This window comes from Mirounga leonina, unplaced genomic scaffold, assembly GCF_011800145.1.
Source record: "Mirounga leonina isolate KUSES-001 unplaced genomic scaffold, KU_Mleo_1.0 Mir_174, whole genome shotgun sequence".
Classification (NCBI taxonomy): Eukaryota; Metazoa; Chordata; class Mammalia; order Carnivora; family Phocidae; genus Mirounga; species Mirounga leonina.
In genome coordinates this window covers 21,095,120-21,121,701 of record NW_023270451.1, presented here as the reverse complement: position 1 = coordinate 21,121,701, position 26,582 = coordinate 21,095,120, and the positions used below count along the sequence as shown (strand labels likewise).

The following is a 26,582-nucleotide window of genomic DNA, read 5'->3' as shown; positions in this document are numbered from 1 at the left end:
CCACATTCCACATCTGTGTTTCCTATGGTTCTCCATCCCCATTCCTTTTTAAGTTCTTCAATCCTTCCACTCTAAGGTTTCTATGAATGATAGGATTAAATGTGTAATCCTTTCCAGAGGTATGGCATTTTAATAAGGAAAACAGTCTTAAGCTAAAGAAATGAAATTATGTGGCATTTCAGACATTATGAAGATGGTGGAGTGAGTTCTGGGAGGCAAGATGGTATTCTCTAGCTCCCTTTCAGACCTGGTAACATACCCATAGGGCAAATGGTACCAAGAATGGTTCATTGTAGATTCTTCAATGGCTTAAAGGTAGGATATAGGCTGTGACCTACTGTTGCCTGCATTGCTTCCATAGATCAGTGCTGATTTCCTTTCTACTTCTCATCCCCAAATCCCTCTCTTGTCCCCAGTACAACATAGGAACACCTCAAAATATTGACCACCTGTTCTAAGGTTGGTCTTTTCTAAAAAAACAAAAAATTCCAAAGCAGTTTTCATATGGAGGTACTCTTTACCCCACTGAATTTTTTTTTAAAGATTTATTTATTCAATAAATGGTGCTGGGAAAATTGGACAGCCACATGCAGAAGAATGAAACTCGACCATTCTCTAACACCATTCACAAAGATAAACTCAAAGTGGATGAAAGACCTCAATGTGAGACAGGAATCCATCAAAATCCTAGAGGAGAACATAGCCAGTAACCTCTTTGACATCGCCCACAGCAACTTCTTTCAAGATACATCTCCAAAAGCTAGTGAAACAAAAGCAAAAATGAACTTTTGGGACTTCATCAAGATAAAAAGCTTCTGCACAGCAAAGGAAACAGTCAACAAAACAAAGAGGCAACCCACATAATGGGAGAAGATATTTGCAAATGACACTAGAGATAAAGGGCTGGTATCCAAGATCTATAAAGAACTTCTCAAACTCAACACCCAAAAAACAAATAATCAAGTCAAAAAGTGGGCAGAAGAGATGAACAGACACTTCTCTGAAGAAGACATACAAATGGCTAACAGACACATGAAAAAATGTTCATCATCATTAGCCATCAGGGAAATTCAAATCAAAACCACATTGAGATACCACCTTACACCAGTTAGAATGGCAAAAATGGACAGGGAAAGAAACAACAAATGTTGGAGAGGTTGTGGAGAAAGGGGAACCCTCTTACACTGTTGGTGGGAATGCAAGTTGGTACAGCCACTTTGGAAAACAGTGTGGAGGTTCCTCAAAAATTTAAAAATAGAGCTACCCTATGACCCAGCAATTGCACTACTGGGTATTTACCCCAAAGACACAGATGTAGTGAAAAGAAAGGCCATATGCACCCCAATGTTCATAGCAGCAATGTCCGCAATAGCCAAACTGTGGAAAGAGCCGAGATGCCCTTCAACAGATGAATGGATAAAGAAGACGTGGTCCATATATACAATGGAATATTACTCAACCATCAGAAAGGATGAATACCCAACTTTTACATCAACATGGATGGGACTGGAGGAGATTATGCTAAGTGAAATAAGTCAAGCAGAGAAAGTCAATTATCATATGGTTTCACTTATTTGTGGAACATAAGGAATAGCATGGAGGACACTAGGAGAAGGAAGGGAAAAATGAGGGGGGCGGAATTGGAGGGAGAGATGAACCATGAGGGACTATGGACTCTGAGAAACAAATAGGGTTTTAGAGGGGAGTGGGGAGGGGGGATTGGTTAGCCCGGTGATGGGTATTAAGGAGGGCATGTAGGGAGCACTGGGTGTTATACGAAAACAATGGATCGTGGATCACCACATCAAAAACTAATGATGTATTGTATGGTGACTAACATAATAAAATTTTAAAAAAAGATTTATTTATTTATTTGAGAAAGAGAGAGAATGAGCAGGGGTAGGGGCAGAGGGAGCAAGAGAGAGAATCCCAAGGAGACTCTGAGCTGAGCATGGAGCCTGACGCAGGGCTTGATCCCACGACCCTGAGACCATGACCTGAGCTGAAACCGAGAGTCAGATGCTTAACCAACCGAGCCACCCAGGTACCCCCCATTGAATGGTTCTTAAACACATTGACACACAATATTTTCTATGCTATACAGTTAAGAAGAATTTTCTTAAGTGTGGTTGGGAGATATAATTGGAATAAAATCCACAACTGAACATCAACATTCTGTAGAATTTTGAGGTTGACTTAATTTGTTAGACTAAAGAAAATCTTTGCTCTATAATTCCAATTCCATTTTTAATCAAATTACTATAAAAGCTCTTCATGCCATTTGATGGTAAACATAGATTTGTCTAATGAGTGTACCCAATCAAGAAAACTGTAGTATCTCTTCTCTTGATAGTGACATTATTGCTCAACAAATTTTATGTTTTATTGAAACACAAACAGATAATGAAGACACTAAATGGTGTCTTCTGAAGCCAAAGTGGATAGTATTGCTTTTACTTCTTAGGATACATATCATTCACAGTAGAATTATTTCTTTGTTGCCCATATTAGTGAAGAAAATAAAATAGAGCATAATTCACAAATTCCATATATTTTTGGCTTGGAACATTTGTTGTTTTACTTGGGAGTGATCTAGTTATATTTGAATATAGATTATTTCTTGCAACTTGGGAAATAATTATTCTAAACAAAATTACAGTATTATGACTGCTTCCTGGAAGAATAGTCAAAAAGCTATTTAGCTTATTTGATCTCAGAGTTAATATCTTATTACCTCATGCTGCTAAGCAGAAAATCATCCCAGAATGATGGGAAGGACTAACCTTAGGCAAGAGGACCTCTCTGTTGAATACCTGCTTTACTCCATCCTTGAGGGAAGAGTTATAATCAAGTCAGAGATTATATGACTATACCTTATTCATCTTGATATTCACAGAGTTAGTGTAGTTCCTGGCTCCTAATAGGTGCTCCATAAATGTTTGTTGAATGCAACTGAATGACCTTGAATATCTCAGGCACATGATTCTTCATTAGGAACCTACATTAGAAACTCCTAAAATATTTTGAAAATACACAAGGGAGATGAGGTCTGGTTATGTATATTTTGTAAGTGTTCCCCAGGTGATACTGATAAACAACCCTAGTTATGAACCACTGATCAAAGTGGTGACCAATTTTATAAAAATTTTAATAATCATCTTGATCATCTAGATATATCCAATTATGTCCATGATATATTGGGGAAAAAACTAATAGGCTGGTGATTTTCAGAATTTTTGTGAACTTTTGAGCCATTTATCCTCAGAAAATATCTTACCCTGAACCCAAATACAATTGATCCTCATTATTCAAAGATTCCATATTTACAAATTTGCCTACTTGCTAAAATTTATTTGTAAGTCCAAAATCCATATTCTCAGTGCTTTCATGGTCATTCACAGACATGCACAGAGTAGCAAAAACACTGAGTCACCTGATGTACCTATTCCCAGCTGAGGCTGAACAAGGCAACACTCTGTCTTCTTATTTCATCTCTCATAGTGTAAATGTCCTTTTCACAGTCTATTTAATGCCATGCTTTTCACATTTTTGTGCTTTTTGTTGGTGATTTAATTGCTTAAAATAGCCCCCAAGCACAATGCCTAAGTGCTGTCATATTCCTAAGCACAAGTAGGCTATGATGTATCTTACAGAAAAAATAGATATGTTAGATAAGTTTCCCTCAGGCAGAAGTTATAGTGTTGTTAGCCATGAGTTCAATGTTAGTAAATCAACAATATATATTAAATAAGTTATCTTTAAACAGAAACAAATAAAAGTTATATATTGATTGGTGGATGAAAATATTTTGACCAGAGGCTTAAAGGAACCTAAACCTGTATTTCCCCTTGGAGCAATGGCTCAGCATTTGCTAATTCAGTTTTTGCAGTAACTTTGTAGAACATAACTACTGTGAATAATGAGAATTGACTGTCTATAAAACATGAAGCCAAACTGCTCTGGATGACAAAGAGCCACATATTTGCACAGGGCTATCATCTTTATCTTCTCCCTATCCCCTCCTCTACAAGTGGCAGACACCTAAGCATCTACACTGGGATTCTTGACCCAGAAGGTATAGGGCTTTGAAATAAGAGTAGTCTTCAAAAATGAATGCGGAGTATCGACTGAATTTCTTACTTCACCTATATGTTTGAGTTCATGTGCACCTAGCAAGTGTTTGCTTAGCAAATGCAAACTAATATAAAATTAAATCAAATAATTCCAGTCAGGAAGGTATTCAGATAGAAAAAAAAAATCAGTGCCTTCCTAAGCCAATTATAAATTATTTTGGATTACCTGATGTTTTGAATTATTTGCACTACTGTTCCACTTTGGTCAGAATCAGAAGTTGCTTCTGTCTCTGAAAATGCAATATTTGCCTTCTTGTGGACCCAGCTGGCTTTTCCCTATGTTCTATGAGTCCCGAAAGGACTGAGCACATTGGATTCTCAGTAAATAAATTATTACTGCTATGCATTAAATAGAAATGTGCAGTCCTGAAAAGGTTAGTGCAGCACTGGAAGTCATGTTATGGCTATCATACTTTGTAAAAAAGAAAGCCTGAAATCAGTCAGATTCAAAATGCAATAGGGAGCAACTGGTAAAATAATAATGCAAACAATCATCTCTAATACCTAATGTCTTGAATAGTAGATGTTGTGGTCACTGTTGCTAGACAGAGTTAAGCACAGCTAAATATCCTAGGGTAGTGATCCTCAACCAGGAACATTTTGCTCCCCGGAGTATATTTGGTAATGTCTGGAGACATTTTTGATTTCATGAATGGGCCGGGCTGCTACTGGTGTCTAATGGACAGGGGTCAGGAATACTGCTAAATACCCAACAATGCACAGGACAGCACCCCACAACAACAAAAAAATCATCCAGTCCAAAATATCTGTAGTACTAAGATGAGAAGCCCTATTCTAAAGATGACTATGAAATAATTTAGGGTATTCTGTTATGTAGTTTAAGCAATGATTATTTCTATACAGACAACAATATGTAGCTGATCCGATTCCCCCAGAGATGTGGTTCCTACATCTGCACTGAGTACTAAACAAGGATGCTATTCCTAATCTCTGTGCACCAAACATGTGGATCCTAATATAGAAGCTAAGGCTCCCATAACACTCACATCAGTTGGGTTCAGCATAGCTCCTGGCTCATATATGAGAAATTTATCACTTGGTTCTCTCCTCTCTATTGCTAACGAGACATCACCAACAGATCAATGAACTTTAGGAGCATCATTAACAATTTCTGGGTTATTTGCCTCATTGGCCACAGAAAAAGGGCCATAAAAGTCATGTGAAAAATCCTTGGATGCTCTCAAAAATTATGGGCCTTAGAAATATTGCAGGGAAATCAACCTGTCTAGTCTATATATGTCCCCAGAATGTAACAGGAAAAGAACATTTTGAGGACAAGGCTTCCATTGCCCTAGATGGCTGTTTACCTGTAATACTAATGCTCTATGCACTGTCATTCTGATTTGAGGAGACAGAGGGTGGCACGTGTCCACAGATGCTTGGGGAAACTCCCTCAAAGGCTGAATACAAATACTTTGGCTCGTTTTCACATTACCCTCTGTTCACGGTCAATATCTTCCACTGACTTTCTCCATTTCTTTCTGACAGCTGAGCTGCAAGATTTTGCATTTCTTTCACCAGTACATGATGGCATGCAATTATTTCTGGATGCTCTGTGAAGGAATCTATCTGCACACACTCATCGTGGTGGCCGTGTTCACTGAGGAGCAGCACCTGCGGTGGTATTATCTCTTGGGCTGGGGTATGTATTTTTCCAGCTGAGTTCTGAGCCACCTTCACCTCTGTCTGCATATTTACAGTCTTCTTCTAGTCTTTCTGGTCTCAGAAACAGATCAGGGGCCTAGGTCTTGTGAGGAATGATGGGACACAGGTGGGGGCAGGAGTTCAGTCTCCAAGAGAGCTTGGTAGAAGCCCTTTAACAAGTTCATATGGATTGTGACCAGCATGGGAGTCAGTGCAGAGAAGGAGGGGTGTGATTATGCATTTCTCCAGGAAACAAACCCAGCTACCAGATGGACAAATGTGCCCTGACTGAGAGATCTGATTAGACCCTCCCTTCAGTTTTATTTATCATCCTGTTTGGAACAAAGGAGAGTTTCACATTCTGAATTCTGTATCTCCTCCATCCAGGCACCACTTCCCTTCCTCAGAAACATTCCTTCTTATCAATCCATCAGCAGGACTCCTCCAGTGAAAGGTCAGGAGGTAGAATCCCACCAAACAATAGACATAAATAACCTCCTGGGACTCCAAGTGCAGCCTACCTGACACCACAGTGCATGGCAATGACTTTGAAAAGCCTGTGGTTGGTTGCTTAAACCATGGCTGCTTCTGTACAGATTGACTAAGGTGGGGTGTTGAGGTCGATAAGGCCACTCTAGAATTTCTCCCCTTCCCCCAGGGGTTGCTAAAGTCTAGCTCACTCTGATGGAAGGAAACTAGGTAGGTAGTGAGACAGGGAGAGGCAAAAAGCTCTGGGACAAAAAAAGCATGCTGCCTTACCAAAAAAAAGACACATCCTGTGAACCTCCCATACCAGAGGAGGATCCCGACTGTAGAGCCAAAGGCTTGCCCTTATTCTCCACTGATAGGGTGACTATGGCTCTTGGAGCAGAAGCTGTGGATTACTCTCAATTAAGCCTGCTCTTTAATGCAGCATTTTGCAGAGCCCCTAAAAATATTGATAGGAGAGGAAAGAGTTAATGAGGAGAGAAGATAATCCAGAAGCTTTCTGAAAACATCAACCTTTGTATTTAAACCCCTACTCAACAGGCATTGTCACCAACTGTATGGAAATATGTCTGGGAAGTCATGTAAGTGACCTAAAATCTTTCACAGTCTACACCAGGCCTGGCCCTATGCAATATTTGTTTCCATAACACCCTTCCTAACAGGTATATATGGACTTTAGCAAAACACATGACCCAAAACCAATAGGACAAAAGTATAGTGGTGGGCTAGTGGGGCAGATATTTGGGGTGTGTCATCGATGAACTGATGATGCTTCGTCTCCTTGGTTGCAAGTAACAGAGAATAAGATTTTCTAATTTAAGCAAAAAGAGAGAAATTATCAGAATCTAGAGTAGCTCATGGAAGTCAAGGGCTGAAATGGACCAAGGCTACTACAAGTGTTGTACACTGGGTCTAGAAAACCAGGAGCACTCTCCTTCTATCTTTTGTCTCTGTCTTGTGTGTGTTTTGTTTTGTTTTGTTTTTCCTAAGCATCTGTTTTAACCCTTCTCTTTCTCTACAGACCATAGATCATAGGGTCTCTGCTCCCCCAATCCTAATGGTCAATTAAAGCTACCCCAAATTTTCCTGAGCTCACATTTTTCTGTTCCAGGTACATAAAAAGACTAGGTGCTTGTCTTTAAGTCCTAATTCTGAATAGCAGGACAAGAGAATCTGATTGCTCCAGCTGAACTCAGGGGGCCAGCCACTGCTCAATGAATAATGGCCACGGACTTTGAGAGGGAGATTATCACATAGTGCAAACATGTCTGGAGATGGGTGACCCATCCAGAAAAAATGGGAGAGGGGTCTTTGCGAACTGGACAACCCATCTAGAATATACCCCAAACCACCTCACCACTGTTCCCCCACAACCCCCTTATTTTGTTACCTTAACAATCTAGCGAGATTAGAAAGCAGGCTTGTGACTGTCCTACAGTGCTGGGTTCTCTTGCTCTTCCTTGACCTCAAAACAGGTCAGAATACAAAGATCAAAATGGCCTTTTATTATTTTTTCTTTTAGCTGCAGCCTTCCACAAGAGGCTGATCTTACCTTTCCCTGACCTTCTCAGCCTCATATGTACCTTGTCAGAGATTTCTTGTCCTCCAAAGCTAATCATACCAGGAATCAATTGAATACAGGTCAATGCCCCCAATAGTAATTCTGATCATCACAATAGTAATGATTGGTGCTGGTCAGATGCCTTCCAACTGAAGACCTGAAAATAACATCCCACCCCTGGCCTGCCACACACACACACACACACACACACACACACCCCATTTCTGTCTGATGTATTTTACTTATTTCCTTTAAAATAAAATCTATGGCATATTTCTTATACTGGTTTTGACTATTCAAAAACATCTATCTGCCATACTCAGAAAATTTCCCATGGAAGAAAAAGGTTGTAAATTTATTCTTGCCTGTGACATTCAGCAGAGATGAGGACACCCTGGAAGGAACAATTTATAACTACTCTTTCCATTCTGATGCATTGTGAATTAGTTATAAAACTTTTGACATCATCATAGACAGCTCGATGAAGACATCTGCTTAACACGCATAAACAATTCAAAGAGAAAAAGGAACAAGCTGTTCAGCTGTATCAAAAAGAAGGTAATAAAAATAAGTAAAAATATTTATGGGATACCTTAACCTTTCTTAATCAGAAAATACTTAAAACTTTATCAGAATGATTAAAGTGGGATCCTAAGGAACATTGCACTCAGTAAGGTAAGCATGGAATCATAAATTTAAAAGAATGAGGATTTGCACTTCCCTCTAGACAGATGTTTGGAAAGACAGATAGTCAACCGATATAGTTCTAAAATGTAATTATTTTTTAGCAGGCCAGACTTAAATCTATCTTTCTCTACCCCTGCACACACGTGTGTGCATGTACATGCTCCAAAATTCCACCCAACTCTTTACCATGTCTGGGAACAAAGTTGAGAGACAACCATGATGATGTGTTTTGAAACAATTGTTCTGTCTCAGAACTTTGGGCAAGCATTATCTCTGGGTGAGAGGAAGACAGTGAAAAGTACAACTGAAATAACTTCTCAAGAAAAATAGTGTCACAGAATCTTTAAAGAATTTAATGGAGCAGGGAAGAAGAAAAAATTTCTACTGGATAATATTTTTATTGTCCTTTTGAAATTATTTTCACACCTAAAAAGTATGATAGGTCCTAAATTTTATGGTACCATGAAATAAGACATAACCCGTGCTTTGAAAAGAGTCTGAAAGTGGTACGGCAGAAGATTTGGCCCAAGAAAGCTATGTCCTAAGACATAACTTTGTTTGCAGGTGACGTACATCCCATCCATTCATTTCAGCTGTGAATAATACTACCCACTCCAGGATCTGGAACAGATCCTAAAAATTATAAGAGACTTGAAGAATATCACCCTCTGGGAGAAAAGTACCCAGTGGTGCAATTCTTCCCAACAGAAAGTGAAAGAAGGCTTCTTTCGGTAGTTACTCCCTTACAAATCTGCACGGGGCCGCTTACTAGTTGATTTCTCTCAAATTGAAGCAACTTCAAATAGTGAAGTTTAGTTCTCTGAAAAAAATCATTTATTTTACAATACTCTCCAGATTGATTCTTCACCTTGCTCGTTCTCCTCTTGTTAAATTTCAAAGAAGGAAATTCCCCCTGTGGACTTTTACAATGAACACATAGAATTTATTTGGTCCCCCTAAAAAAAAAAAAAAAGAATCCTAGGGAGAAGAGATTATTTTTACCCTCCCCAACTTCAGTGTCAGGAAGGGCCGCTATGGCCCTTGGTGCCTGGGGGATGAGAGGAAGAGAAAGGGTAAACAAACTGCATCAAAAGCGGTATCATGGCTAGAGCAAGGCAAAGAGCACCGGGAATGAACAGATACAGGGTCCGCGCTCCTCTGTATATTAAGGAACACATCTTCCTCTCTACAAAATGATGAGGTGGGGGTGGGGGGGAGTCTCCATATGCTTCTTCTGCTGTCTAATTCTAAAACGTATGTTTCAGAATAAATCAAGAGAATGAATTTCTGTTTCTAAAACCCAAGTGGGGAAATGATACGTTAGAACTGCTGTGAATAAAACACAATTATGTTTTGTGTAAAGAGTCTAACTCAAAATTCTCTCAGGCCAAGCATTTAATCAATGGCCCTATTGAATTATATGCTTCATGGGTTAAGAAGCTGAGGTTGTTCTCATGTGAAAACTCAATATTCTGAGGCATTCTCTTTCTGCATATAATTCACAGAAAATAAAAGTGTGGAGGTCTAACTCACTTCTGAGATACATTTCTTAATCCGATGATAGTTTTAAAAGCTCTTTCTACAAATGTCTCAAGCAATATTCTGTTGGGCTGGGGTACATCTGAGAAAAAAATCATTTTGCAAGAATCACAACTTTATTCTAGATGACACTTGAAAAATGATTTTAAAAAGAGGTACCCTGACCGAATGCATTGCCAGTAACGACCCCCATCGTTCTGTTTATAAATTCAAAGTTGCTTTTTACTAGCACTTGGAGTTTAGTCAGGGAAGTAGATGCTAAGCTGCCTTCATAGAGGTTCTGCAGGCAGAACTTACAGAGGGTGGGGAATGCAGTTGTGCCCTGAAATATTCTTATGGAAAGAAAATGGGATCAATATACGTGATACAAACAGACAGGAAAACAAAAAGCCTACAAGAAATACTATGAACATCAATAAGGCTTTCAGAGCAATCAGGCTTTTGTCTCCATAAGCTGCCCCAGGTCACTTCCCTCCATGGGTACCCAACTCCTCTCTATAAGAGAGTCCAGTTCACACACAGTGAAGAGCTTTCTGGTCTCAACTAACAGTCATCACCATCATCATCATCATCATTGTCATCACCATAGACATAACAATGGTATAATGGTCATAGAGTAATAAGGTGCCTACCATCTTGGATAATTTGTAAAAGGCTTTTAATTATCTGGATGCTCTTAATGAAACTCTGAAGACACATGATGTTCTAACCAAGAGACTTTTACCTGGTTTGACCACAAATAGTTTGTGTAAAAACATCAGGAAGTATCTTGACAGAGATATTACAATTTGCCACTATTTTTGAAAATAAACGACCATTTTCCATGCAATCACAGTTGTAGCTTATGACCAAGAAATCAGGTGTGATTTCTGCTTTTTCACATTTTCAGGGTTCCCGCTGGTGCCAACCACTATCCATGCGATTACTAGGGCGCTGTACTTCAATGACAAGTAAGTATTTTGGTGGTTTTTAAGTGAACATATTTGTAAAGAAAATGCATTTATATTCATGCATTCCCTCCCTCCTTTTTTTCAGCTGCTGGCTGAGTGTGGAAACCCATTTGCTTTACATCATCCACGGCCCCGTCATGGCAGCGCTGGTGGTGAGAATTGCTTTTTATTTATTTTGTTGTTGTTGAGAATTGCTTTTTAAATCCATTATTAAGTGTTATCTCTTTGTGAAGATTTCTGTACAGATGGCTCTGTGTCACATATGTATCATAACTTCAAAATTAGGCTAATATAATGATGATCTATAATGAGATCATCTGTAACAATTCAATTTGAGGGTCTTCAAATGAGAAAACTAAATTTTATTTAACACAGTTGGGGAAGGGGCATAAGTTCATTTGTACCCCCGCCATCACAAAAATACAGTTTTCTTTAAACAATGCTATACCTACATGCTCCTCATTAAAGGTAAAGACCAAGGGGCTAAAGAATGGTAAGAAGATGTTACTGATAAAGGAAGTGAAAAATCAGAGTCCCTCTGCACCTTTTTCCCTGGTCTCTGCCAAACAAAACCATCTTTCATTTCATCTTTGGTCCGTGAACCACCATCAGAACTACCACGGAGCATGCACTTAAAAGTATTTCAGGCCCTTCACATGCATTGCCAGGCTGTTCCTAACAGCAACCCTTCAAAGTAGATACATCAGGACTACTTTAACTCATTAGGAAAACTAGACCCAAAGGTTCAAGTAAACTCACCCCAAATCACATGACTAGTAAGAAGTTGGGTTTGGGGAGAATATGACCATCTGCATCTATTTCCAAGCTCTTTGTTTTTACCCAAGGTTTACTCTATGGTAGCGAGCATGACAACCATCCCATTTATTATTTAGACATTATTTTTCCCACTAACCTCAAAGACAGTGTTTTTTCTTTGGGTAGGAATGAGAAAAATGAAAACTTCTTCAATACGAAGTATCCATTAGTAACCCATTAGTAACCCATCAAACCGAGTCATCATCCAGCCTGACTTCCCACTGCTCCAGTCTTTCCAGTGCACACTCGATTTCTTTTACCCCTCTCCAGAGCAGTGATGGACGTACCAGCCCAACTGTCCAGTTATTTCCAATACCTCATAAGAGTTTTATTATTGCTAAAGGTCTCTTTCCTTTCTTGAGTTTTGGGGACAACAATGTTTACTTCTATTCTGGGTAGAAAAATCATTCTAATAACTTAAAAATAAATCATCAATTAAGTTTTAAAAACAACTTTGGTTTCAAAACTAATCTTCACAGTCAAAAGTAGTTTGGGACCTACCAGAATGGCTAATATTAAAAAGTGTGACCATACCAAGTGTTGGCAAGGGTAGAGAACAACTGGAATTCTCAACTAGAACTAGAGGGAACATAAAATGAAGCCACTTTTTTGGAAAATAGTTTGGCAGTTTCTTATAAAGTTAAATATATGCTTACCATATCAACAGGCAGTTACTTCTACTCCCGGGTACTTATTCAAGAGACACGAAAACATATGTCCACACAAAGACCTGTATACAAATATTCATAGCATGTTTATTCGTAATAGTCAAATTGTGAAACCATGCCAATTTCCATCAACAATAGAATGAATAAACAAATTATGTGTATTATCCATGTAATGGAGTACTACTCAGCAATAAAAATGAATGAAATGCCAGTATATACAACATGAATGAATCTCACAGATACTATGTCAAACCAAAGAAGCCAGACACGAAAGAGAACATACTGTATATAACACTCCACTTCTATGGTAATAGAAATTAGTGGTTGATTGAGGTGGAGGGGGTTGTTGACTGCAAAGGAGCAGGAGAGAACCTTCTGGGGTAATGAAAATGCTCTTTTCTTGTTTGGAGTGGTTGCTACCCAGGTACATACATTTCTCTAAACTTCTTGAATGTAAACTTAAAATCTGCAATTTACTGAATGTGCCTTATACCTCAATGAAGTTATTTTCTTTAAAAAATGTTATTAGAAAGAAAAGAAGGCTGGGTTAACTGTCTCTACTACATAAACTTTACAGACAAATTCTTCAATCCTCATTTCACTTTCCATGAAGTGGTCCTGCCTAAGGGGAAAATCTTTGTAATGAAATGACCAGAAAGCAAGATCTAAAAGTGTCATTTATGACTCTCCTTCATAAAAATCATAAAAATCAAAGTAAAGAATAAACCACCCTCATTGGAATTGAACCTAATATATTTACTTATACAGGAAAAAAAAATTTTCTCATTTGGATAAAAAAAAAAAAGGAAATGTTAATTCAGGTCTGGGGAGGGTCTTTGGTTATATGGATGCTTCAGGCAATGCTGAGCGAATTACACCACCTCACAGGCCGTCTGTCCCATCCTGTGGGGTGACATCTGCTCCCAGGACGAGATAAACAAGAACCGAGGAAAGCAGGCATCCTTAAGTCGGTCCGACCTGGATGATTTGCTCATAACATCGCATCTTGGCAGGTCAATTTCTTCTTCCTGCTCAACATCGTCCGGGTGCTCGTGAGCAAGATGAGGGAGAGCCAGGAGGCGGAATCGCACATGTACCTGAAGGCAGTGAGGGCCACTCTGATCCTGGTGCCCCTGTTGGGAATCCAGTTCGTTGTCTTTCCCTGGAGGCCTTCCAACAAGATGCTTGGGAAGATATATGATTACCTGATGCACTCTCTGATTCATTTCCAGGTAAAGAAGCCAGTGGTGTATTTATTCAACTATTCGCTCAGCTAGTTGACATAGGGTGAAGCATTTTCCAAGGCCCATCTGTGATTGGCCTTTTCAAATAGATGTAACCTGGAAGGGATACAGCTTCTCTCTTTCTCATTACCTGTTTCTTCCTTTTTTTTAAATCTCAAAACTGAGGAAGGAAACAGGGGGAGTATGAGCTTTGAGAACACATCTTTCTGAGGACAAATATTTGTCCAGGGACGAACCCACTGCACAGTACTGAGTACTGAGGACAGAATTTCTATTCCCACTGTCCTTTCAACCTTTCCTTCCCCTTTCCGGTAGTTTGAAGGCCACATTTGTTTTGCCTTCATGAAGGGGAGTTTTGAAGATCAACATAACCAATGCCAATCAGTTTCCCAACCTGGATTGCTAGCATCATAGTCACCAATGCCATGAAAACACAGAGCAGAGAGGCAGATGTTCCTAACAGTCAGAAATGCCTCCACTGGACCCCAAGCTGGAAGCTACATCCCTCTTAAACTAGAATATTCTTAGAGTGAAGCACTGAATATGAGTGCGCTAGTAATTGTCTTTCATCAAACCTTGACTTACTAGTGCAATAGCGAGATGTTCCTCTCTGGGCTGTCTATTTATATTGATTCCTAAACAACATAATGCACCGAAAAATAATTTCAGTTCTATTTCTCCTCCTCTTTTTAGGGATTCTTCGTTGCTGTGATCTACTGCTTCTGCAACAACGAGGTAAGCATGCATTTCACATAATACCATCACTTGTTGATATAAAGCCAGCACTTTACAGTTCCCAGAGGGCCTCTGGACACATTTCATTTGCTCTCACTTATGCAGTTGACCTCGTGGGGTTTCGTGACATGCAGGATCATGTATTTTTCCACTACTTCAAGCCGAATCTTATCTATGTTTCTATGGGAGAATTGCAGATATTACCCACACGGGCAGCTATGTTCTGATTTCCTTGGATGACACCTTAAGGTGGTCAGTCCCTTGAGCAGCAAGTGAGAGCTATTCTGGACTCCCATAGAAAGAGAAGTCATGCTGCCATCCCTTTGGAAGACCCAGCTCCTCACTGGGGCGGAGTCAGTATCCAGCCAGTTTGTACTGGTTCACTGCTATCTTGTCCCACTGCTTGGTGCTGGTGTCATACCAAGTCTTTGACATTGTGACAATCCCCTTGAAGTTAAGACCCCAAAAGAATTCTCAAATAAGTAATTTAATATCTGAATATTTAGCTCAGTAAAATCTAGGGATCCACATGGCCAGTGTTGTCAGGGCGGGGTTAGCCAGAGTTCCCTTTCTTCCAATGAAATCTTCTTGCCTGGGACCCCAACTGGTGAAGCAGAAACATGGAGCTGCTTACTGTCGTTGGGAATGCAAACAGGAGCAGCCACCGTGGGAAACAGCATGGAAGCTCCTTGGAAAATTAAAAATAGAACTATCCTATGATCTGGTAATTCCACTGCTGGGTATTTACCCAAAGAATATGAAAACACTAATTCAAAGAGATATGTGCATCCCTAATGTTTATTGCAGCATTATTTATAATAGCCAAGATATGGAAGCAGCCCAAGCATCCATTGATGGATGAATGGATAAAGAAGATCTGGTATATACATACAATGGAATATTACTCAGCCATAAAACAATGAAATCTTGCCATTTGCAACATATATGTTAGTTATACTTGAATTAAAAAAAAAAAAGTGGAGCTGCTTAAATTTGTACCAAAGAATATTCAGGGCTTCAAGAAACATGGTTTGTATGCTCCCTCATTTTTTAGGAAAGAAATCTACTCCAGGAAGAACATGTGACTTGCACAATGTCACAATCATAGTTGTATAACCAGGACTAGAACCAAATTTCCTGATTCTTAATTAAATGAACTGACTCTCCCAACTGCACTGTAATATGTCTATGATTCCTCCCTGGAGCTTTGTTAGTATACTTTCTCTAGTTATATACCACATGAATTGCAATGTACAAACATTTTTTATAATTTTACATTGATTCCTAGTAAAAATAATTCTATACCAAGGAAAATCACATTTGGTTAAGAGATCAACAAACATGATTTTCCTGTTGCTAATTAGAAAGGTTTTCTAACCAGAGTCAATTGATATTTAATTGATTCTCTACTCTTTATTTCTTGAGGTAAACAGGGAGCACCTATAAGATTTTGCTGTTCTGTGACCTATTATTTATCTCCAACCTTGTCACTGCATCACAAGATTTTTGTCGTTCTCATTCTCCTTTTTAATTGGTACATTTTATTCCTCCCTTCATCCGTTCCTCCATAAACTCATCCCATCACTCAGCAGAAATATGCTGTGCATTCACTCTCACTAGGGGCTAGACTAAAGGCCTGAGATAGGAATGAAAAGACATCCTTCTGCTGCCAACTGTTAAAGTCTCTTTGTCTTTTTCTTTGTTTGTTTTAAGCATAGAAAAGCTAAATAAATAAATAGGGCTCAGGGCATCCCAACTTTCTATCAATTTCTGTGAATGTATATCTCTGTTGGAGTTGTTTATATCTTTGAGTTGTTTCAGGTGCCATACAAATAAATTTTTCCACCTAAAGCTGTATCTATGTAGGGCTAACGTAAAAATCAGGTTCAGAAGGGCCATACCTTGAAAACACGAGAGGATTGCAGGCATTTGTAAAAGTGCCTCATTTTTAACCATGACGCTGTCTTTGGAGCGTCAGGTCTAGGAAGCAAGCCAAGAAGTCCTCCTAACAATTGAATGTTTCTAGTTCATTTGAGTATGATATCTCCGCTTTTCGAAGTCAAGAAACCATCTCCCGTTTAATTAAGATTCTGTTACCGGGGAAAGCTACAAGTGTGATGTTTCTAATAAGATAGAAATTGTGTACTGTGCCAAATGTAACCTCACAGCGCCATGAGTTTTAGGCCTGCGGCTCTCCACCCGGCCTTCTGTGAGGGTGCCGTCTACACCCCACGAACCCGGTAGGACACGCGGACCTGCGGGATGCCCTTGCAGCTGCAGCTGCCACAGAGCAGTGCTTGGGCTTTGCTGGCAGCATGCTGAGTTTTAGCAGGGGGCTAAAGTTTTAGTCTAGGGGCTGAGATGGCAGTTAGACGGTGCAGACTGACGTTTTCATTTTCATTTTTTACCTGTATGTTATCAGTGATTCCCATTATGAAAATGGATCAGAGAGTCGACAGAGAGACTAGAAGCAGGGAAGGAATTTGGAGAATGAAAGTAGTACAAGTGAGGAAGCGCCCATGAGACCGCACTTATGGGTCACATATTTCCTACATGTCTTCCAAGAGTGTGGACGTGGACCACCCACACCTTTCAGTAAATTAAGTATCTAAGGGACCTCAAAAAGATGACGGTGGCTCTAAAGATGCCCAGTGGTTCCAAGCTGCAGCTTAAAAATTGAGAGAGCACCAACAACACAGTGGATATTCTCCCTTTTCATGTCTCCTGCCATTGTCCATGCGTTGTGGGTAAAATCATTTGTCGATCAAAGTAGCATGATCAGAAAGATCTCAATTTAACAGTAACAGATTGGAGTGGATGGAAACTACAACTATTTTGTTTGTTGTAACTTATCCTGCTTTAGAGGGCCCATCCCACCAGCTTCTAAGAGACAGCAGTCTCTTTCTAGAAAATATTTAGTTCCAAAGCCTTTATCCAAAGGTGCAGTTGGGAGCCCCTGCTGACACTCAGGTGGCTCCCCTCACTTCTGAGGAGCCGAGAGATCCTTTGTACTGTGCAGCCTCCTTGGCCAGGCCCCAGCCCTGTTCTGCAACACCAGTTCTCTCTTTCAAGCCACCCGAGGAGCCTGCAGAGTCAGCCTCCTTTCTTCACACTGTGAAGGGCCCGTGAATCCCTTCAGCACATGTCATAGCCATGACTATGAGAAGAGAAAGATTTGCTCTACTGGGGTGTTTCTATCCTTCTTGCTTTATGTTTCTCCCCATTTCCCCAGGTATTTCCACCATGAAGGGGAAATGCAAGGTTATTTGTGTTTCTGTATAGCTCTCTCCTCTTCCTTTCGGGATTGGAAGGGCTTTGTACTCACCACTGCTCCTTCCAACTGCAGGGGACTCTCCCTATGCCATATCTTGCATGTTCTCTATACTCTGGCTTTTAGTAAAATTCTATTTCCAGAGTAGTATGGTTTTCACTTCATATGCAAAGATAAGCTTTCCTACTTAGAAATTCTTTTTCTCACTCAATAAAACCTGGTTTTCAAAGCTGTTGTCCTAGAGACTCAAGAAAGTCAGCTTTGAGACTCAAAGCTAAGCAATGATTTCTTTTTTCTAGACCAGTATTCTCAAACTTTAATGTGCATCAGAATTGCCTGGAAAAGTTTGTCAAAACATAGAGTGCTTGACCCCTCCCAGAAGAGTTTCCTATTCAGCAGGACAGGGATGGGGCCTGAGAATTTGCATTTCTAACAAGTGTCCAGGTGATGCTGATGCTGCTGATCAGAGAACCCACTTGGAGAACCTACTCTAGACAAAATCTAATTTGTTCTTCAAGCAATGAATGACCTTGACTTAATGAATGAGGGAGTTGCAGGGGAATGTTATTTAGGAAATACAATAGTTAAATATTTTGAAAAATACTAACCTTATTATAGATGCTATTTATTTATTGTTGTCTTCTAGAACAGGAAAGCTTCTACAGACATAGAAGAGTACGTAGTGAAAAGGAATTAGAAAGCCTTGATCTTATAATCATGAAGTACCCAATTTAACCTCAAACTGTAGGGCATGTACATTCTGTAAGATAAAGACCAGTAAAAATAATGCTCCAAAAGGGTGAAAGAAATATTAGTGACAACTTTATGAATAATATTCAGAAGTACCCCTCAGCATCTAATTAACGGGGTTTAATAGGGATTCCGCTTCAGAAAGCCATATAAAAGCATTTAAAGCATACTTCCAGGTGGATTTATAGTGTTTTTAAAACTTGTGATTTTTAATCTTAAATTTAGATTGCAGCAGGCCGGTTGAGTTGTGGCATCAGCAAGTGAAGGTGTGAGGGAGCAGGTCTGAAAATCTTGCTATCCATTGACTCAAAACTCCTGGGGGTAAATCCCACCTTCCATTCAACAGTATATAACTGCTGGTGCTTATACTGAACTTCAAGAAAACAAGGCCAAAGATAAAAGCTTTCAAGTCCAACCACGAAGATTCTGACCTGATTTTCTTTTTCACAAATGTAGAAACTGAGGCCCAAATATACCAACCTCATATAGATGGTTAATAATAGAGCCAGATGCAATAATTATGTCTTCATCAGACCAGGGCTCTATTTTTTTAAAGTTGGCAATAAATAAGTTGATATAATTAGGGAAAATGTAAAGTGATCTGTGTTAATTGCTTTTATAATGAGTGGTGAATCTATATAATTCAAAACTTTGTATGTTATATTTATCACATTGGCAACTCCTAACATTTCTGATGCTTTTCAGGAGCAATGAAAAGTCTCCCTGTTTGTTTTTTTTTTTCAAACAGATTCAATGCCCTTACTGTAGTGATCAAAGCAGCATCGAGCTCAACCTGTGGTATTGTAGGAGATAATTGCCCTATTAAACTATAATTATTCAAGTGTCTTTTACATCCAGCTAAAGGCCTATTCTTATATGTGTGGTTTACAAATTGAAGCAGACTGCCATCTCCACACAAAAGAATAGATTATAATTCAGGAATGCAATTATAGAAGGCTATCAACATTTCTGTAATAATAATATTAAAAACATAAAATAGGCCTCAAACCCTTTGGCCTCATGCTGGGCAGGATACTTCATTAATATGCATGGATACTCCAATGGGGATTATTTTAAAAGAACAGGTGAGGAGAAACAAAGACTTTTTTTTTTTTTTTTTGGTCTGCTGGGCACTTTTACAAATTCTCTCTAAACTTAAACTGTCTGCTTTGGAATGCCTCTAAATATCTGTGTAAGTTTTAGTTATAAAGACAGTGTTGGTATTTGAGAGATGCTGAATCCACGGAAACTATCTGTTCCTTTTGTCTGAGGACATTGCTTCTCCAAAAATATGCCGAAGGAGTATATTTCCTAATTCCTCAACAGGGCATTTGATGGTTCTAAATTATAAACCTGGCATTTAAAGCATTTAAGGGCCTACATTTAATAGACAGTACGACCCAAATAAAACCATGCCATCTTTTGACTAGTGCCAACAGAAAAATAAATTGTACAGAAATCCAAAAGAAATCCAGGAAGTAGCAAGCCCAGGCCATGGAGCACTCTGTGGAGACCTAGTTTAGAATGTATGAGCTCAGAAACTGTGTGTCATTGAGAGGTCTTTGTATTTTCTTAGCACCACCACCCTCCAAAAAGAATATGACAGAAGAGTTTCATTTTCGTCGTCTGAAGACTTGAGGTCAACATCCTGCCCTAATAACAGTACAGTAATAGCAATAATAACAGTAGCCTCCCTGTATGGTACTTTAAAGCTGAGATGCCACTTTGATATATACTGTCACAATTTAATCCTTCCAACAGCAAGGTGAGGTAGAAGAGTTGTATTGAAGAAAGGAGTCTCAGAGAGGGTAACTATCCTACCCAAGATTACGAGGCTAATGTGAGCAGAGTGAGTTTCTTGACCCAAAGTTCAGTCCTTCTTTTCATGGCATTGAATGAGATCCTGTGAAATGATGCTGTAGGTGGAAAAAGAACAGAAAGGTGGTGTGGTGTTACCCAGTGACAGTCTTCCTTTCCCGCCCAGCTGGTTGCCCAGGCAATACAACAAGTACCTGCTTCTGATCATTTCCAAAAGTAATGACTCATTGGAGCTAAGAGCAGTTCCCAAAAACATACACCATGGCATGAGATAAGACCTAGAGAAGACCAAGCGACAGTTGTAGATGATCTAACACCCAGTGGCTTACAGTTCACCTCCGGAAGGAATTCAAGTTCTCAAAAAGCAGTGATTCTAAGTCTCATATCAAAACCCAGTGTTTCATGTTTGCATGAAAGAAAATTTTAATTTCTCCATTAGGTTTGCCCCAGATGCTTTCAGCTCCCCACCCTAGTACCACTGGATACCAGTGCACTAATTATGGTCATTAGTGATCACTTTCTTGGCTGAAAGAGTTATGAACTCATTCTAGAATGGATGTTGACAAGCAGTCAACAAGTGTTTGTTGAATAACTGCTATATGCCCAACAGCATGGCACGTTCTGGGAATATAAAAACGAACGAGACATGGTTCCTGCTTTTAAGGATTTCCCCGTGCAGGAGGAGAGAGAGACATACCAAGTCATGATGAGATAACACAGTAAGAGCAATAAGGAATATAGGTTACTGCAACTAGAGTACAGAAAAGAGACTCCTGACTCTTTATCGGGGGTCAAGAAAAGTTTCCTGGAGAAACAGAGTTGAGTCCTGAAAATCAAGTCTTGACATCAGTGAAGGGTGGGAGAGGGCCATCCCAGGAGAGGGAGCGGCGTGAGCAGAGAGCCCTGATGGGAAGAAACGATATAACTGGTGGAGAGAAACAAGCAGTTGGTTAATTTTGGAGAACTCTGGTCAAGGCCGTAAGTGGCTTAAAACCACTCTGGCAGAGAGATGAGCCAACTCAGACAAAAGCAGCAGAATGATGGGAATTTTCCACTCCTGCCCCTGACAGCAGCTCTGTGCCTGGTGTCTAAGTGCTCTTACAGGACCCAAATCCCTTCTGTATGTGCCTGGCCGGGTGGCTGAAATGGGGGCATTAGGGGTAAACCGCTAAAGGACAAAACCATCAGACCAAGATTTCAGGTCACTTTGGGTGTGGACTGCATTCCTCCTGAAGAGAATAACCCTGATCAAGTTCCGCCCATTTGGAGTATGTCACCCTACTGCTGTTTTGAATGGCAGTAGCCGAGCGCAGGAAGCCGGTGTGTGCACGAGCACATTGTTTCAATTAGAGAGAATAAATGGACCTAATCCTTCAGACTTTGTCTTCTCTTTGTGTCTTGACCTCTAGACAGAAATGTCTCAGAGGGTGAACAAACCAGTCAGTGCTCAGTTATTTAGCACTAAATGTAGATAAACTGTCCTAATTGCTTTTCTTCTTTACTGTTTCATTCTTCCTCATCTCTGCCTCTTCCATTCCTCCAATCCATCCCGTCCCCTCTAGCTATATTACACCTTCCATTTGTACCTCTTCCACGAAGGTGCTTAGGAAACCATAGGAGGCAAAACACTTACATGAATCAATTTTCAACCAGTAAATAGCCCTAATAAAGAACGAGGCCAGATAGGAGCCTGAAGGTGCCCAGACTATCATAAGGGAGATACTTGACTCTCTCAAATCCAGCCACATGGGGAAGAAGCTTGGAGGTGGAGGGCGGGGGGCGGTCAGGATGGGGAGAGAATAGGAGAAAAAGTAGGGAGTTGTTGCTGCTACGCACCAACACCATACAAGGTGATTCAGATCGCCTCAGTAAATCTTACTCATAACTCTGAATTCGTGTCCTGATCTCCTTTTCACAAAGGAGAAAAGTCTAAGAAAGAAAGAAAGAAAAAAAACACGCAGGAAACAAGCTGGGACCCAAACCCAAAGAGTGCAGTCTTTGGAGGAGATGTGTCAACACTTAATGCTCTCATCCTGCTGATGCAGTGACCACAAGAAACAAGTCCTCTTTCCAGTTCAGCTCTGAACTTGATGGTCAGCTCTCTACAGCGTGTGCTGTGGCCAAGCAGCAAGGTCAGGAGCAGCACGGGCTTCCCCTGCCCTGGTGGGTCCACCACATTCCAACTGTCCGACCTGGACACATTACATCACCTCAGTCCCCATATGCAAAGTGAAGGGAACAGTAGTCATTAAATCAACAGGATTAAATGAGTTCATACCAATCGAGAGCTTGGAAAACGGCGCATGGTAAGCCCCGGCTACAGCTTTTCATGCCATGCTCGGTCCTGTGTACATCTTTTGTCAACACAAGGTTCAGCTGCATGGCACACAGCTTGACCATGGCACTTCAAGTTTTGGTCTTGGTCTCTTTTAAATGAAAGTAGATAGACACACCTTAGAGAGTACGCCCACACACTCATCACCTCCAAAAAAACACAAAGACAAAACAGAGTGTGTTGCCGCAGTAATTCCAAATGATCAGATTACCAAGTTCCTCTGCCATTTGTCACCTTGAACTTGGTGGCTGCTCTGTTGTATGAAAAGGAACCTCCCAGTGACAAGTTTCATACCCTCTTGTCTTCAGTGAATCCTGTGACTGCTTTGCCTTTTTCTGCGTAAACTATTTTAAATGATGTGACAAATACTAATAATTATTTGGAAAGATTGTTCTGCTATGATACACAGAAAATGTATTTGCCACAGAAATTATTCAGCCTTCTATCGTACATATCGCTTTATAAGATTAATAGGTTGGGCCATCATTTATATCTTCTTTTAGATTCATACAAATTTGGTTCTTCACAATTAACTTGTTACACACTTTATCTCATGTCATACTATTTCCAGATTCCCCCTCCTGTGCCCCCATAATGGTTAGGTCTTACATTCAAGTTCGGTAGCAAAATAATGAAAGATGTATTAATAAATCGACACAAATATTTTTATATAAAAGCTTGTCTCATGTACTGACTGAACAACAGAAATTCAGAAATGTAGAGTAGATATTGTAGCAATAATCTCCAATTATTTTAGTCTTGCTCAGCTATAGAGGAAAGCAAGAAGTTAAGAGACGACAGGGAAGATGAACTTAATGACTAAATTGAATTCAATTCTGAAGAAAGCCGAGCTCCACAAGCAGTGTCACTGCCCGTGGTGTTCTTTTCTGCTGTGGTTATTGTAGTTTTCATATTTAGAGCTTCCTGGCTTTAGCATCTTCTTCTCTACTGTATAGTTTATCATATTCGTGAAGCAAGTTTGGTAAGTTGGTTTACATATTAGAAGTTTTTCCACAGGAAGAGATTGAAATTTTATGCTTAAAAGCTTTGCACTCCATTAACCAGAGTTTTATCCGGCCCACCCCACCCCAAGCCGTGTTGGAGAAAGGAAAATCAACAGTATGAAGTCCTTATCATGAAACCCCCGAAATGTGCTGTGGTTTACATATATGTGTTTGTGTGTGTGTGTGTGTGTATTTACATGACCAATAATGTGTAGGTTTAGATTAAAGCTTCTGCATTATCAGAGGTGGTAGCAGATAACTTTTCAAAATCTTTTCCTCTGATAGGACACGTATACCATATTGGGTTTAAACCAAGGCAAATTTCATTCATTGGACAGAAGAGCTAAAGAAGACACTTTTTGCTCAAAAGGGCAAACGACCTTGCCAGTGGTAGCTTAGGCAAGCAGCTCGTTTCTCCGACTTGCAAATTCTTCTCCCAAGATGGTATATTCCCCAACCAAAGAGTGTATACTGCACGGTCCTTTGGATCAGAATTACAACTCGGCCTCCTCTAGCCTCTGATAAGCTCCACGAACTGTGCCCATAAGCTTGGCTCGGTCGTTTCTGACAATTATATGACAACAAGTTTCCCTTTTCTCTTCCAGGTCCAAACCACCGTGAAGCGCCAATGGGCCCAGTTTAAAACCCAGTGGGACCAGCGCTGGGGGCGAAGGAACCCCCGCCGCCGCCCGGCCCCTGCCGCTGCCGCTGCCGCAGAAGCCAGGGACATCCCGGTTTACATCTGCCATCAGGAGCCGAGGAACGAAGCCGCCAACAACCTGGGCGAGGAGGGTGCCGAGGTCATTGCTTTGGAAATCATTGAGCAAGAGTCATCCGCTTGAATGTGAAGCTAATGCAGCATCGTGATCACTGAGCCTCCATTTCCTGGGAGACAGACAGACCATGCGTTTAAAGTGATCCCCATCCTCCCAGGAGCTGAGCATATCATTTGTGAAGAATTATTAAGTGAATTTGTCCATAGTAAATCTGGAGAAAGTTATCCTTGGTACTATTGCTGTGGGAGACAGTCTAGGAATGGGGTCTCCCACTGCATTCCTTGTGAACTCCATCTTTCATCCGGGACTGAGATGCAGATGTCAGAGTAATGCAAGCAAAGTATCCAAGAAAAACACAATTAAATTGATCTAGTTCAGAAACAGGGTGCTCCTTGTTAATCTTGAGCCATTTATAACTTTGAAAAATTAAAATCACGGTCACTATTTTTCTTTTTAACTCTAGACTTTGAATTAGAATATTTCTGTATTTGGCTATGGATCTGATTTTTAATTTTTTTATTTCAGTCAATTCCGATGTTACTCAGATGTTTTACCATCCAAACAATGTAAACCGCACAAATTACATGACCTCTGCAAGACCAAGTGGCTTTCTAATATAGGGATGACTAAGAAGGTGGCGGGTGGGGTGGGGAGACCTGCATTTGGCAGGAAGATGTAATGCTTTGAATGAAAAAGAAATTTAGAGTCAATTTGCTCAAAACATTAGATGGGCCAATTTGTTAATTGGTTTATTAATATTGTATGCTCAGTGTGGTTTTGGAGAATCCTGTCCATTGAACAGGCCCTAACTGCCGTGAGGAACTGGCCTTCACATTGAATGTGCTTTGGTCACTGACGTTTATAAATTGGGAGGTCACAAAGAATCCATCACTAAATTTTTCACAAAACTGCCAAAAATATAATTTCTAGTGGAAGAGAATATTCTCTTTAAAGAGAGTTTTCCACTTTCTTAAGCTCCAGGATTTATAAAGCAAATCACTCTAAGGTTTATAAAGCAGATTACCTCTTGCCCTTGGGTGCTATCTAGCAGTAAAAGATAAATTTGTTTAAGACTGGTAATTAAAAGACTCCATATAAATCCATTAACTGCCTTCCACCCAGCTTCAAAGCTTAACAAGATCTCAGTCTTTTCCAGGAAGATTCAGTAGGGCTAATTAGAAATCAGTTTGTAGTTGACCTCTTGTTTGCTGCTATTAGCAAAACAGGAGGAGGAAAAGTAAGTGCTACAAGTTGAACCATCTACCAGTTCATTTAAAACAAAAGTAGAGGTTCTTATTAAAACCCAATATTATATTCCCACATCTCTCCTTACATCCTCAGTATAAAATCTTCAAAAATCCCTGAATAAACCAGTTCTCATTACTGGCACCTGAAGTCCATTTGTGGATTCGCAACAGTAATCAGAGTTATCATCTTTTGATTTTGTGCTAAATGGGGAAATCCATCGAAACCCTCCAAATCTCAGATCTCATCTATGTCGATGCCACTGCCTTTCAGAGGTGATTTAGTTGTGGAAAAACAAAAAGTCAGTTTGTTCTGGTTACATATTTAGTGCACCCAAAGAAAATTATATTCCTTCAGTGAAAATGTATTTTGGATACTAAAGTGGCTTATGTCTCCTTTACTGAGTGTAAGGGAGGAACTGAAAAGAAGGTATTTTTCCAATCACAGTGTTTATGTAGTGGTGTTCCTATTTTCGTTTACAAACATGGAAAACAGAGTATTTGAGGCAGCTCTAGTACAAATGTGATAATATATTGCTAAATACTCTAGACATTATTGTGCTATTATAGGGGCTGACGAAACAACACAGCTTACCATAGAATTATACATAGTGCCAAAATGATGTGAACTGCTTACGCTATGTATATGTATAAATTAATACAGAGTATGTTAAAAACAAAAAGATGTATATGTGCATATTTTTCTAAAGAAATATATTCTCATCTTTCATTCATTTATCTTGTCTCCTGCTCATTCCATGTTCATTTTTTCATTTCAGTCAAGGGCAGCTAACATCTCATTTAGTTTGGGTAGCAGGAGGGGAAAAGATAATCCAAAAGTATAGGTTAGAAAACCATATGCAAAAACATCGAGGTTATTGTCTTTGTCAGTGTAAT

At 39.8% G+C, this 26,582-nt stretch overlaps 1 protein-coding gene across 1 annotated transcript in view; it reads left to right on the top strand.

Annotated features, from left to right (window-relative positions):
• Positions 1–24,507, top strand: part of CALCR (calcitonin receptor) — a 57,716-nt gene extending 33,209 nt beyond the window's left edge. Inside the window, exons 7-12 of the mRNA XM_035021389.1 lie at positions 5,643–5,796; positions 10,964–11,024; positions 11,110–11,176; positions 13,522–13,740; positions 14,446–14,487; positions 24,271–24,507. Coding sequence (XP_034877280.1) covers positions 5,643–5,796; positions 10,964–11,024; positions 11,110–11,176; positions 13,522–13,740; positions 14,446–14,487; positions 24,271–24,507 — 780 coding nt within the window. The remainder of the gene's footprint in view (positions 1–5,642; positions 5,797–10,963; positions 11,025–11,109; positions 11,177–13,521; positions 13,741–14,445; positions 14,488–24,270) is intronic.
• The last annotated feature ends 2,075 nt before the right edge of the window (positions 24,508–26,582 follow it).